At 49.0% G+C, this 15,199-nt stretch overlaps 1 protein-coding gene across 2 annotated transcripts in view; it reads left to right on the top strand.

Moving 5' to 3' along the window:
* Window positions 1–14,754, top strand: part of PRMT8 (protein arginine methyltransferase 8) — a 209,537-nt gene extending 194,783 nt beyond the window's left edge. For both annotated transcript variants that reach the window (XM_025402041.1, XM_025402040.1), the window contains exons 8-10: window positions 3,884–4,034; window positions 12,989–13,110; window positions 13,879–14,754. In XM_025402041.1, coding sequence (XP_025257826.1) covers window positions 3,884–4,034; window positions 12,989–13,110; window positions 13,879–13,962 — 357 coding nt within the window. In that variant the 3' untranslated portion in view covers window positions 13,963–14,754. The remainder of the gene's footprint in view (window positions 1–3,883; window positions 4,035–12,988; window positions 13,111–13,878) is intronic.
* Window positions 14,755–15,199: the final 445 nt, after the last annotated feature.

The following is a 15,199-nucleotide window of genomic DNA, read 5'->3' as shown; positions in this document are numbered from 1 at the left end:
CTTCCTCCGTGTTCCTGAGAAGGAGAACGATTGTCTGTGTTTGCTTCTGCCTCCAGGAGAGCCCTTCCACCAGCTCTCTCCTGCTAATGTGCTAAGCTACGTCTTGCCGAGTCTGTTGGGAAAACACTTGCCCTTCTTCACACACTTAATTGCTATTTTCATCGCTATTAACATTGCAGAGTGTGACACTTTATTATAATTAAGACTCTATTTTGACCAGACTTCTGCTCCGAGACATCCATTTGTAACATTATTTAGTGGTGGGGATCGCAGCGGCCAGGGGTACTTCTGAGTAATTTATGCTGGCAGAGCCCTCTGTTTCAAGCGGGTCACCTGAGGCCAAGTCAGTGGGTCTCCCTGGGTCTCAGAGCTGCTGTTTCTGCTGCAGAAAAGAGGAAGCCTCCTAGTCGAGGGGCCGGGCTCTGGGGAGTCAGGGTAACTGGAGCTGATATGTAGACTTTGGTTGGGGGTTGGGAGACCTAAGCCCAGAGGACCTTTTTGTCTTTGAAGCCTAGCTACAGCTGATCCCCTCCTCACAGATGGCCTGGACCCCCGCTCCAAAAGACCACCTGCCTTTATTGTTGCCATTATAATGTGCGGCTTCAATACTTTTGGTCCTAAAGGCTTTTGTTCCATCAGAGGCCTCTATTAAGATGCAAATGTCTCAGAGATCTATTGAACGCTGTCAGCTATAAGAGTTGATAGCTGACATTTGGTTGATGGACATCTGACAGCAAGATCCTTTAGAGGTGGAATTCCTGCCAGATGGGTTGAGGGGTGTGTGTGTGTGTGTGTGTGCACGCACACACGTGATAGAAGGAGAAAGTAACCACGTCTAGACTGTAAGCCATAAGGAGTCATTGAAGGTTATAGATCCAGAGAGTGACACTGTCTGGATGAACCTTAGTTATGAAAGAGGGGCCTGAGCAAAGAAGGAAGTCTTCAAGCAGGGAGACCTGTTCTGAGAAGATGATTGATGAGTCAACACATATTGCTGTGTATCAGGTGTTGCTGTGCACTGAGGATACAAGCCAATGAGGTGTAGCTTCTGCCACTGAAGGGCTCCAGTGCACCGGCCAGGGCAAGCATGAAGGTGGTGAGGCTGCTGAGATGAGATCGGAAGCCTGTGCTACACTGGTGACCAAGGGAACCAAGAAAGAAAGATACCAGGGATCTTGGAAAGGGCCTGGAGCCTGGCTGATTGGCCCTGAGAAGGTGATGGAAAAGTCAGTAAGGGTAAGACACTGTGATGCCATTAATAACAATACAGGAAACCAAGTCTTGTCCTAAGAGTTTTTGAGCTGGAGGAAAACCTGTGGACACCATGTGGCCATGTGGCTGGGAAGGATAATGAGCATTATGAAAGCTGACAGATACTCAGTATAAAAGTTTCCTAGATTTGAGCAATGGCCCACACTAACAGATGACATGTAATGAAGGACCCCTACCCTTGAGGGCTGTGGTGGAGGAAGGGGCTTGGCAGACCTAAATGCAGGCTGAGCCAGCAGTGTGCTCTTTGGGAATACAGGCTGCTATAAGTATGTGCCAATGGAGGGAAATGGAGGACCTGGTGTGGTCAGTGTAAATCTCAGTTTTGCAAGTAGCAGGACCCACCTGGAGGAGAAAGGCCCGGGTGATGAGGGGTCAGACATCATGACTTATGAGGAATGAATAAAAAGCCAGAGAAAGCTCGTATTGGAGAAGAAAAGGTTTAAGGGAACTGTGTGAGTTGGAACGGATATTTGGCTTCTTCTGTGGGTGGAAATTACAGAGGGATGAGTGTGAACTTTCTTCATTAGTTTTGAAGAAGGATCTAATGACTAGACATGCCAGGACATGGACTGATCTGCCTGGCAGATAGTGAATTCTCCATCCCTAAAGGTGCTCAGCAAGCACTAGATGGGTGTTCAGCAAGCACTAGAAGGGTGTTCAGCAAGCACTAGATAGGTGTTCAGCAAGCACTAGAAGGGTGTTCAGCAAGCACTAGATGGGTGTTCAGCAAGCACTAGATAGGTGTTCAGCAAGCACTAGACGGGTGTTCAGCAAGCACTAGACGGGTGTCCAGCAAGCACTAGACGGGTGTTCAGCAAGCACTAGACGGGTGTTCAGCAATCACTAGATGGGTGTTCAGCAAGCACTAGACGGGTGTTCAGCAAGCACTAGATAGGTGTTCAGCAAGCACTAGAAGGGTGTTCAGCAAGCACTAGACGGGTGTTCAGCAAGCACTAGAAGGGTGTTCAGCAATCACTAGAAGGGTGTTCAGCAAGCACTAGATGGGTGTTCAGCAAGCACTAGATGAGTGTTCAGCAAGCTCTAGATGGGTGCTCAGCAAGCTCTAGATGGCCACTAGAGAGGAGGTTCTTGCCTTGGATAAAAGGCTCAGCTTAAGAAGATGGGCTTTTTAATCCCATCAAATTCTGCATGCTTGACCAAGGGCTCACCATTCAATTTCTTCTTGTTCCCTATCTTTGGGCTGTAGACACACAGTGTAATTGGCATTTGAATGTGACCTCACCAAGGGCCTCCCACATTCCCCTAAACCTGTAATCTCACCTTCTTCCCAATCAACAGTCAGAGAGCTTCAGCTTCCACAGAGGATGTCATGGCTGCACACCCCAGATCCCAGCAGGACTCTCGTCTGATTGGTTCCCTTAACCACTTTTTCTCTGTCCACCCTGGTGGAGTTAGGACTTCTCTTTGAAGGCCCCAGGATACTTTGCATCTGTTTTTCCTTTATTTATCTTAGAAATACATCGAGACAAAAGCCTTTTAATCGCTTTGTTGGTCTTGTTTTCCTACCCTCTGGTCCCTCTCTCCTAATTCCTGCTAACAATTCCATCTTCTGGGCCTCAGGAGGTCCCTGTGGAACCATCCAGGCACACAGATGGCCTTCTGGCTCTTACAGAGTTTTCAGGACAGAGGTCCTTGCCACGCAACCTTGACTAATGGGAAGTTCTTCCTTGGGCCTCCCTAGAATCTGTCGGGATGCATCTTGGGCTCTGGTAGGTTTGCCCTGCCTCACGGGGCCAGCAAGCAGCAGGTCAGCATTCTTCTATAGAAAAGAACAGCACAATGCGGACGTCTTTCAATTCCACCTGCTCCCCATGCGAGATTGATTTTCAGCCATTTTCCAGTTGAAATTCTTAGAGTTATTAGTTCTTCATGTTCCACGTTCCCCGGTCAGAACTGAAAATTCTCACTTCTTATTTTCCCCTTTTATTTATTTTTGAAAACAGTCCAGCCTTGTGAAAAATGGCCAGCAGAACTTTCCTAAGCTCAGTCTGTGACTTTGTAGGCTCAGGTCCTTACTCCTAAAGTCATCCTTGAGACCTCCTATTGCTGGGAACTTGAGTATCAAAAAATTGGGGAAGGGGTAGTCTGGTTCATCCACATCACTGGAGGGCCTGATAAAACACAGATTGCCATTTTGATCCAGCAGGTCTGACCCCCTCAGAATTTTCCCCCAGGTACTGTTGGTGCTGATCTTTCAGGGACCACATTTTAAGAACGATGGATGGAGCAGTGCCTGGGTGGACCACTCGAGGCTGCTCTGACAGGTGAAGGGATGCATTGTCTAATTAATCCTCCTGTTCTCTCCCTTCCCCATCATCCCCCTGTCACCACAAACCCCCGCAGATTTACCTTCTGAATCCTGCTCCCCTCAGGTTTTGATTCAAATCCATTTGCATCATTGCTTGAGCATACTCTACCCTAGAAAGGATGGAGGAGGTGATTGGGAGGGTGGTGGGGAGCCTGAGAAATTACCCCAAGATCCCTCAGAGAGCCGACAGACCACAGTCTCTCATAGAACGAGGCTGCTGACCAGGACCCAGACTTGGTGGAGGCGATAAGTTCCCGGCATTCTCTCTTCTCTGGGCTGCAGGAGGTGGACATTTACACAGTGAAGACGGAAGAGCTCTCGTTCACATCTGCATTCTGCCTGCAGATACAGCGCAACGACTACGTCCACGCCCTGGTCACCTATTTTAATATTGAATTTACCAAGTGCCACAAGAAAATGGGGTTTTCCACAGGTGAGCTGTTTGTTGCTTCCCAGAGCCTCCTCCCTCTCCCATGCTTCCTCAAGTCTTTGTGGGGTGACCAGAGCTGGCCTTGACTTGGGGAGAAGGAGCTGGGTGTTAGCTGGGTGACACCCATCAACCTCTCCTACCATGGAGGAACTGTGCATCCTTACACTTGTGCTGTCCGAGGGGAAGGTAAATAATGTCGTGGTTGTTACAGCCCAAGTTGAGAGTGTGTTGGATGAGGGAGAGGCAGGAGGTAGGGCTCATGAAGGGGTCCTGAGACCCTTCAAATGCATATTTGTTCAGATAGCATTTTCTGAGCACATTCTGTGTGGTGGGTGTGGATAGAGTTGAATAAGCCTAGTCTGCACTGCCATGCCTCTGTGCAGGACACAGCCTGTCTTGCAGCAGCCTGCACACTGGTCTCTATGTCTCCTTCCCTTCTCCCTTATTTTCACACCAACCCATCCTTCATTAAATCTCTGATGGTGTTCCCCCAAGATCACCCCACTCCCAAATCCCAGCCCCACTTCCGAGGTACCTCGATGCCTGCAGTAGATAAGCCCGGCAAATGGGGATCCCATGGCCTGGCCCTGGTCCACTCTCCAGCCTCATTCCTTACCACCCCTCTTGGCCGAGCCCTGTCCCATCTACCCCACAGATGGCCCAGCTTCACTGAGCTCCTTGCTGACTTCTCAACTCAGTGAGGCCTCTTCATCCTCTGGGCCATGGCTTCTGCACACACCAGTCCTTGTCCATCCAGGTGTGTCCTGGAGGTGGGAGGGGCCTTTGTCAGAGGCTCTCATCATCCCCTCTTCTCCTGGGTCAGTCTGCGAGGGCAGCCATAACAAATTACCCAGGTTTGGGGGATTAACCACACATGCAGTTCTGGAGGGTGGAAGTCCAAGGGCAAGGTGTCAGCAGGGTGGATTTCTGGTGAAGGATCTCCTCTTGCCTTGTAGTTGGCCACCTTCTCGCTGTGTCCTCACGTAGTCTTTCCTCTAGGCTCATGAACCCTTGGCGGCTCCATGTGTGTCCTAATTGCCTCTTCTAAGGACACCAGTCAGACTGGATGAAAGTAGTCACCTCTTTTAAAGCCCTTTTTCCAAATACAGTCACATTCTCAGGTACTGGGGATTAGGACTTCAACATGAATTTGGAAGGGGGTTACAATTCAGGTGGTAACACCACCCCTGCCCCATCTCTTCACCTGGTTTCCTGTCTCAGCTCAGGGGTTACCTGATCCCCACCTTCCCTTTGGGTCAAGGTTCGATGTCCTCAGGGCTCCCTGACATCCCGTGCATGTGCCTGTCATGGTGATGTTTCAAGTGAGACACATGCACAACAGCAAGAAGAAATCAGGACAAAAGGGCATAAAAAGTCAAAGAAAACATTCTCACTCCCAACCCATCCCACTCCCACTCTTCAGAGGCAAATATTGTTATTAATGATTTCTTTTGTATCATTCCACCAGATTTCAGTGGGTGCACAAGCACATGCATATCCATAGACGCCTCTTTTTTTGGCTTTTTATTTTGAAATAATTATAGATTCACAGGAAGTTGTAAAAATAGTACACAGAGTTGTGTGAACCCTTTGCCCAGCTGCCCCATTGATGGTGTCTTATGTAAGCGTAGTACAGTATCAAAACTACACGATTTTTTAAAACTTAGATTGGATCCTACCCTCCGCACTGCCCTCGGCTACCTTTTCTTTATTTAACAATGTTATCTTGGTGATACTCTCATAGCCTCACAGAGATACCTAGCTTCTTTTTCTAAACAACCACACAGGATTCCAACACAGGGCCTATGCCACTGTTTATTCAGCATTTTCACTCTTTCTTGCAACTGTCAGTCTCCTGCATGAGTAGGGATCAGATCTCAGTGATCTCTGCATTCTAGGCTTCTAAAGCACAGTTCTTAACAAATGGCTCTAAGATGTGTATGATGATACGAACCCTGCCCTTGAGAATGTGTTCCTATTGAGTCTTCCTGGGAATTGGGAGCATGTCATCAGGGGGTGAGGAGGTGAGTAGTTGCATGTCTAGCAGCGGGAGTGGGGAGGTGAGTTCTACCAGAAATCGAGGACATGATTCTTTACTTCCAGAAGCCATGATGACAATGATGCTTTTTTTCATTTTTTTTCAGAGATGAGGTCTCACTCTGTCTCCCAGGCTGGAGTGCAGTGGCGCAATCATAGCTCACTGCAGCCTTCACCTCCTGGGCTCAAGTGATCCTCCTGCCTTAGCCACCCAAGTAGCTGGGACTACAGGCACATGTTACCATGCCTGGATAATTTTTAATTTTCTTTTTCTTTGTAGAGATGGGGTCTTGCCTCATTGTCCAGGCTGGTCTCAATGATTCCCTTTTACCTATGGAAAGAGAGGCAAGAGACAGATTAATCTCTTCACAGAAAGGCTTTTCCCAGAACCAGTGCCTCTTGACTACTGAGATTGGATTTTCTGGTTTCCGTCAGCCAGGCAGTGCTGGTGCTTTCCTGCCTTGATCTGGGTCATTATCCGCTGCTGCCCTCCTCACAGGGGCAGTACATGTCTTCCCAGTGGGCAGGAGCAGGGCAGGAGGCTGAAGGCGGGTTTCACTTTGATCTTGAAGGATTGAGAGGACTATGCCTAGCAATGGTGAGAGTGGGGGTAGTGAGGGAGCTGGGGAGAAGCCTTCTTGGGGACAGTGGCTGTGATTGGAAGCTAGGGGTGAAATCACAGGAGCTGGCTCTGCCTATTCAATCACCAGGATGATGTCTAACCCAGGGCCTGCCCTGCTGTAGGTGATGAGAAAGTCGGTGGGCAAGGATACTCTGGAAAAAGTTCTAAGTTTCCAAAGCCCAGGCTCCATCCCTGCAGCTCTCAGCCAGAGTTTTATTTTCCTTGAGATGATCTATTAATATTTCTAGCCCCCAAAATCAAGCAAACAGCTCCTGGACAAGAGATGGCTCCCTGGCTCTGTGGTGTCAGGGATGACATTCTTCATGGTCCCATGTGGAGGAGCCTGGATTAAGCTCACATCCAGAATCAAGACATCAGCTCTAGGCTGCCTGAAAGATGGTGAGGATTTGCCCTGAGTGCTGAAGGCTCTAACCCAGTGGCTTTCCTTCCTAGTCTTTGGTCACACTCCCACCACAGTCCCACGTGGCTCAAAGACCACAGATCTAAACCCAGCTGTGAGCATGCTCCTCTGTCTTTCTGCAGTTATGGTGTTATGCCTCCTCCCTTTTGCACAGAATTCCACATGCTTAGGATCTGAAGACATTTGGAGGTCCTCCAGTCTCCAGTTTGTCATGCCTTAGGGAAGTGGTTTTCAAAGTGTGGTCGCTGGACGGGTAACATCATCAGTATCACCTGGGAAATTGTTAGGGTTGCAGATTCTCAAGCCTCACCCTGGACCTCCTGAATCAGAAACTCTGAGGGTGGGGGCCAGCAGTCTGTGTCTTAACAAGACCTCCAGGTGATGGCGATGCATGTTCCAGCTTGAGGCCCACTGCCTCTGTGCAAGACCGCCCTGAACCAGAGGGCTGAGAATTTGACCAATGTTGACTTTCTTCCGGAAAGGCTATTCCATCTCCTCACTCAGGTATACCCTCAGGCCTCACCAAGACTCTTTGCTTTCTGGCTGATGTAGATCCCTCTTCTTGGCACATGCCTATATGGGTAGCAATGGGGGTGGGAGAATAATGTGTTGAGTTGCTTTCTCAGCCACCTTCCTATATCAGCATGGGGGCTCTGTTTCTAGCAGGTAGCCAACTTCTTTCCCAGTTAATGTGGGGGAGCAGTGGGGTATACTCAGACCATCTAGACTCTGACAACCGACTGAGTAACGCTTTCTGTTTTTGTGGATCTCAGAGGAACAGACTTAATCTAATTCTTGGCTCATGCCATATGTCATCATTGGACCATTCATGGTTCACTTTTTGCTAATTTATATATTAATACAATGAATATCCATGAACTCACCATGTAACTCAGCAACCAGATTATAAATTAATTACTATTAACTAGAACATAAAATAGTAACTAGAATAAATTAATAAATACTAACAAAATAAATTAATAAAAACTAATAAATAAAATAAAGGTATTAGTATTACTATTAGAAGGGAAATACATCAGTTAATATTAAAAATAAATAGTTTTTCACTAAAATATAAATATTAACTAGAAAGACCATGGTAATAACTGTAATGATTACAATTATAATTAAGTATAAATAAATTAATGCATATTCACATTAATTTGCTTACACTTATTAATTTGAGCCATGCCCTGACTCAATGACTGAAATGCTGCTACACCTCTGCATCTTCCTGGATGCCCCACCCCATCCCACCTCCCGTATAGATGAGCATGATCCTGAATTTTGTGTCCCTTATTCCCTTGCTATTTATGAAAAGTTTGATCACATGGATGTGTGTGCCTAACCAAGGTATTGTTTGGTCTCAGCTGTTTTTGAACTTGATGCAAAGTGTAGCCTGCTGTGTGTGGTCCCTCCATATCAACTCCCAACTGAGTTTTCTGTCTCAGCCCAGCAGTAGCACGCTCTGCGGGCCAGTTAGAAGCACATTCCATACCACACAACCTGAAAAATGATCCCTTCTAATGACTCTGACATCTCTGCAGCTCCAGGCAGAATCTGTCACAAATAGGCACAGACACCCAGGGTTCCAGGCCGTGGCAGGCCGTGGGCACAGTGCCCCCCGACCACAACACATCCTCAGTGGGGTGGGAGTAGAAGTGGGAACAGGGGCCTCTGGGGCTGCTGTGTAATCCAGGAAAGTCAGGTAGCCGGTGGAAGGGCAGGAGCCCCAGCAGACGCAGGCCTGGGTGCAAGCCCTAGTTTTTTCAGGTATCATCAAGGTAGGCAGATCAGACATTGGAGATGAGTTTGAGCAAGTTACTTTCTGGGCCTTGGGCTCAGGTGGCCCCTTTCTGCCATTGACATCCCATGACATTGAGTCATTTTCCCACATTGAAGAAGCTTCTTGGTGCATAGTCCTCCATTCTCCAAAAGGCCTGTGAATTCTCTAAGGAACATAATTCCAAAGTTACAGCTAGAAAAATTATATCCCAGAAAGGATGACCAGGCACTTAGTCATTGATCAGTGAGGTGGGACGCAGGATTCCATTCCCTTCCCAAAAGCACCAGGAAAACTCTGGTGAGAGGCCAGGCCCTGCCATTCGCACCCTCAGCTCCCTGTATTCCCAAGCCCCATCCTTGGTCATAGCACCCACCCTACTTCTCACTATTTGCCTGAATGTCTTCTCACTGAGGCTGTATGATCGGGGGAGGAGGGGACAACGTGGTGTTCATCCCATTTGCTGTTCCCCAATTCTAGAGCCATACCTGGCCTGTGGCAGGCATCCTAAGTGGAAGTCTGTGGAATGGTGAATGGATGCACGGCACTGGGAATGCCGCAGGCGGTACTGGTCATGCTCACTTCAAAATGTAGAAGAAAAGCTGCCTAAAGCCTAGAATCAGAGAGATTGTGATGGGGAAGGGACTTGTGGGGGGGGGGGAGAAAAGGGGTATGTGGGGCCGGAGTGCTAAGAGCAGGGAGGCATCTTCAGAATAGGGAAGGCTGAGAGCCGGTTGTACAATCTGGATGGTCATAGGTGGGCGTGGGGTGGAGGAAGGGAAAGCCTTCCTCCCTGACAAGGAGAACTCTAGATGTTGCCCACAACCCTTTGTTGAGTGCCCACCCTTGTGCATGGTGACATTCTGGATCTTTTTCAGTACATTCTCCACCACTAGAGAGAGGCGGCATACCTTTGCAGGCCAGAGCCATAGTTGATGAACTAATAAAATCATATACCACTGTAATGACCAAAGACTTGCCTGATGCAATGGCTTGGTATGTCGCTAACACGGGCCTAATATGTTTTAGGTAGGGTGGCTGTGTAACTCTTCTTTCCATTAAGGACACGTTTGCAGGTGAAGGGAAGAGCTGTTAATCATTATGCCAGGAAAACAGATGTGAACTGGAACTGTCCTGGGCACAGCAGGAGGTCTGGTCATCCTTAGTCTATAATCCTTTCCCCTTCTCATCTCATCTCATCCTCATAATGCCTCAGGAGATAAATATCATGACCCATATTCTGCAGATGCAGAAAAGGAGCCCCAGGTCACACCACTAGTCAGTGGCAAAGCGGAGACTGGACACTGGGCTATTGTCACCTAATTAAATGTCTTTCCCACTCTACCTTCCCAAAGGAGGTCAGGAGATGTACTGGGATTCAGCCATGGCTGTGTGTCTACATCACCTGCCCCTCCACGCCCCCCAGAATTGCTGACTTCAAATCTCTTGGAGTAGAATCAAAATACTGACTTTTACTAAGTTTCTCCTGGACACTTTGATGGAGAACCAGGATTGGGAAAACGGGTTTAGACAATTACTTCATGGCTAATGGACCCATCATGGAAATGAGATGTTTATGGATGTTCTTAACCCTTTGATGCTGATATCAAGGAAAATAATCATCTTCCTCCAGCTCAAAGCCGGCATGTTTTGGGGACTACCATCGGAGGCAGACCCAGTGGCTGGCAAATCTGGGCCAGGAAGTCTCTGGGGGTCTCATAAGGCATCGGATTAGGTGACAGAAGGAGGCTGCTTGAATTCCCTTGCCTGAAGTTCTTTAGGAACAGGAGAGAGACACCTGTCTGAGCTGGTGTAGGTGGAAGTGGGGGCGAGAGTGCTGTCAGTCATACACTGACAGTCTCCACACATAACCAGAAACTATCTTTTGACTATTTAGAGGTAGCTGGCAGAGAAGGTTGTTGGGAGCAGGTGGACTTTGTCTGCAGACAGCAGTATGCCCTGGAGGCCAGAAAGGCTCGATGTGTTCAGGAACCCAGGCAGGGTCTGAAAGGGACAGACTGCACCTTCATGATCCTCCTTCCCCTTCCAAATGTGCAGGCTGCACTTTCTCCCCGTGACCTTGAGTTTGCATCGATTTCCCAAATGCACACATGGAGGGCTACTTGAGTCTCTCTCCAAACCACTGACATTTGATCAAGCCAGTTCATTGTGAAGGGCAGAGAAACACAGACTCTTCAGTGCTGCTAAAATAGGCCTTGGGGTTTTGAAAGCTCTTAGAGGTCACCAGGTCTGAGTCAGTGCATGATAAAGCCCCAGTCGGTGCTGTGTGAACACCTGCCAGGATGGACCTCAGGTGGCTCATACGATTGTGGGACAGCTCTAATTCTTCTTGGTAAATTAAAAATCTGCCTTCTAATGATTCCTAGTGACTAGCCTTTGTTCTGCCCCCAAAGCCATGATAAGGCCACATGTAAGTCTTTCCATGTGACAGCTTTTGAAGTATTTTGGAGACCCTTATCTTATCCCCAAGTCTTCTCATCTTTATCATTGGTCCTAAAAAAAAAAAAAGGGAAATTCTGGTAGAGGAATGCAACAGCCCAAACCAAGAGGAACTTCCTGTAATAAGATGGGTTCTTCTACAGTCTAGATTCCAAAGGGCCCCAGTGTAACCGGACACGTACGAGTACATTGAAACACCATAGACACTTGCTCTTTGGGTTCTTACCATCATTCATGTATTCAATACTCATAGATCTACCACGCACAGAGGCAGGCACGAGGAAGCAAGGCTGACCCCGTCCCTGCCCTCATGGAGCTTGCAGTCCATGGAGGGTGCAGACAAATGGGGGTGGGGGAAAGACATTTATCTTGTGTGATACACACTCTGCAATAACAGAAGGTCAGGGTGCCTTGGGAGCTCTCAATCCAGGTTTTGCGGGTCAGGCAAGGCTTCCCAGAGAAAGGATGAGGAAGTGAGAGGCTGGAAAGGAGGGAGAGGAAGAATTTCAGAGACAGCTGCTGGCGAGGATGATGGCCTGTGAGGCAGGATCCGTCACATTTAATGGGAGAATATGTCGTGTGCTGAGAGGGAAGGGAAGAGACTCAATGGCAGACATGGGGGAGGTGCAAGTACCACTATGGCTTTGGGTCATGCAGGATGAATGAGCTGTGGGCCAGCATTAGGGCTGTGGGACAAGAACCATCCCTCATTTCTTTCTGATCCAGTTAGGAAGATACATTTGAAACCCTGGGCCAAGGTGCTAGGTTTAGCTCCCCATGCATAGAGAAGCAGGCAGGGAAAGCTTTTTTTTTTTTTTTTTTTTTTTGAGACAGGGTCTCACTCTGTCACCCAGGCTAGAGTGCGGTGGTACAGTCATAGCTCACTGCAACCTTGAACTCCCAGGCTCAATGGATCCTCCTGCCTCAGCCTCCTGAGTAGCTGGGACCACAGATGTGAGCTACCACACTCAGCTAGTTTTCTCATTATGTTGCCCAGGCTGGTCTTGAACTCCCAGGCTCAACCAGTCCTCCTGCCTCAGCTTCCTGAGTAGCTGGAATTACAGCTATGAGCCACTATGTGTGCCCAGCAGGGAAAGCTATTTGCAAGATTGAGGACCAAGTACCTGCCATTATCAGTGGATCTGGGGAAACTGGTTTAGCTGTGGGGTTTGCATGAACGATGACATTTAAGGGGAGATAGGAGGGCCTACTCTACAAATCCCTTCCCCACACTGTCTGAACATCTTCATTCTGTTGAACTAATTAAAAACAGCAGCATGTTCAGACACATGTATGTTGATGCATTGAGTGGGTGACAAGGCATTCATCATCCATCCCTTGCTATGAACTTGTAGTATCAGGTTGTCTGTCTTCTGATCCCCAGCTAAGATCAGTACTGAGGGGATGGAGATGTGATGGGAGGAGAGGCCACTGGGGCTGAGTGGGAGTTCTGATGGGGCTTGGAGGCGGGCTATAAGGACTATGCACCTGACCCAACAAGAGTGCTGGGGCGGGTGGTTTCAGTGAGTCCCAGGGGAAGCCCAGTAACTTCTATGCAGGGTCCCAGCCTCATCCCTTTGGAGACATCATCTTTGACTCTTTCTTCCCACCTCCCCTGTTCTTTGACCCCTCAGCCCCCGACGCTCCTTACACCCACTGGAAGCAGACCGTCTTCTATTTGGAAGATTACCTCACTGTCCGGAGGGGGGAGGAAATCTACGGGACCATATCCATGAAGCCAAATGCCAAAAATGTGGTAAGTGCCGAGGCCACCTGTGTCACAGAGTGGGGCCAGGGACATAGGGGAGAAGGGCCCCACGGAGCTGGCTCACTCAGGACCCACTTGCCCAGGTTCTTAAGTGTCTCGTGAACAATCAGAAACTTACTGAGGGAGGCAGTTGGTAGCCACATGTGGACGTGACTGGGCCTCATTGAGGGACTCAGGCTTGATCCCTCAAACTCCGCAAATAGAGGTTTTCCCTGGGTCCAATTCTGGACTGTCTTGGCTTTGAAGACCGCTTCCAGCTCTTTCTGTGAGAGGCTTTCAAATAAATGGGTCCTACCTCATTTAGCATGAGCTGGGCCAGGAGATAAGCTCCTGGTGGCTGGAGGATGTTTGGCGTGCATCTCTTCAGCTGGCCTAGAGCGAGGGAGACCGGCTGGCGCTTTCTGGGCAGCCCCACGTGTGGGCACGTGCGCTAAAAGTATCTGCAAAATGCTGGGAAGGTCACCTCACAGAACACTCAACCACCCATCAGTTTACTTCCAGGATGAACTCGGAACATTTTTTTTTTTTTATCAGAGCAGGAAGGATTTAGGGAGAAATGGAAGAACTTCCTGTGAAGACAAGGAGGGAGCAGAATGAATTCCTGTGGGCTGTTCAGGGGAACCCCTTAGCCAGAAAGCTTTAAGACGCCGGTGCTACCCATCCCGATGGTGCCGGGGGCAGGCGGTGCCAGAGAGTGGGGCTGTGGCCTCGTACCCAGACGGCTGCCTGACCCTTCGCTCTCTCTTTGCCTTGCAGCGAGACCTCGATTTCACAGTAGACTTGGATTTTAAGGGACAGCTGTGTGAAACATCTGTATCTAATGACTACAAAATGCGTTAGCACACGTGGGAAGCTGCAGAGAGCAAGGAGAAAAGGAACTCTAGCCTCGATCTGCCGTGCCGTCCCAAAGAATACCGTTTGCAGGACTACACACCTGAAAACCAGAGTTTTCAACTCTGCCTTGAAGACTGGTGAACTCCCCAGGGCTCCCGCGGACTCCGCCACTGGACAGAAGGCCTCCAGCCCCTCCGCTCTGCCCTGGGAGCCCTTCACGAAGGCTTTGTGTTGCCAACAAAGAGCGACCTCGCGTGCTGTGGCTGGGCCCCGAGGGTGGAAACGTATTCGCGTCTCCCCGTCTCCTCCTTAACTGTGACTCTCCGGGTCTTCCGAGTTTTGCATGCTGCGGGTGTCTAGGACAGACTGCTTCTACTAGAACCTGGAGACATAGCATCTTTGATAGCATAAGCCAGACTATCTGTGTGCGGTGGCGTGTGTGTGCGTGCACGTGTGAATGCGAGCAGCAGAGCTGATGTTTACCCACAGATACCTGTATATGCATGCATATACAACAACCAAGTGGGTAGACCTAGGTGTTCACTCAGAAGGGTGTGTGCGTGTGTGCGTGCGCGTGTGCCTAGAATATATATTACTCTCAGAGGAGATTCTGTTGCTTTTGAATAGGAATTTGTTTTGTGATTAGTTCGCCCCTTCCCCACCCCTTACCAGATGTTAAGCAGCTATGAAACATTCTCTGTACTAGCTCTGGTCTCCTTTTGACTGGACTGTGGCTCTGAACCCTGAGCATATACCACGGACTCCGTGGGCGCTCAATAAACACACATGAGAACAAAACCGTGGGATGGCTGGTTCCTTGTGCTGTGAAGTGGGAGGGCTGGGGGAAAGCCAGAGGCCACCATGGTGTAGAGACTCAAGGGCAGCAGCACCTACGTGGGTTCACGTTTGCTCCTCAGCAGAGAGGTCAAGGCTGGCCTAAGAGCATCTCTCCCATGGTCTCTGAGGGGTCCTGCTTTAGAGGGTGAGAAGAAAGTCATGGAGCTGGGACTGGGGACAGGAGCTAACCAAGAGTGCACCAGAATTGGCGGCTATGCATAGCCTGGAGACCTGTTAGGAAAACGCCCAGCCTTGGTCCAGGCGAGGTAACAGTGGAATCTATGAAGGATGGAAATACAATGTACTTTGCAGGGCGTGGTGGAGTGTTTTGGTTTGGTCTGGTCTTGAGTTATGCTTTAGCTTCCAAGACCATGAGTCTCATCTATGTCACCTCCCCGGAAAGAGA

The sequence above is a fragment of the Theropithecus gelada genome, chromosome 11 (genome assembly GCF_003255815.1).
Source record: "Theropithecus gelada isolate Dixy chromosome 11, Tgel_1.0, whole genome shotgun sequence".
Lineage (NCBI taxonomy): Eukaryota > Metazoa > Chordata > Mammalia > Primates > Cercopithecidae > Theropithecus > Theropithecus gelada.
The sequence above is the reverse complement of the archived record's forward strand: the minus strand, read 5'-3'. Positions and strand labels throughout refer to the sequence as shown.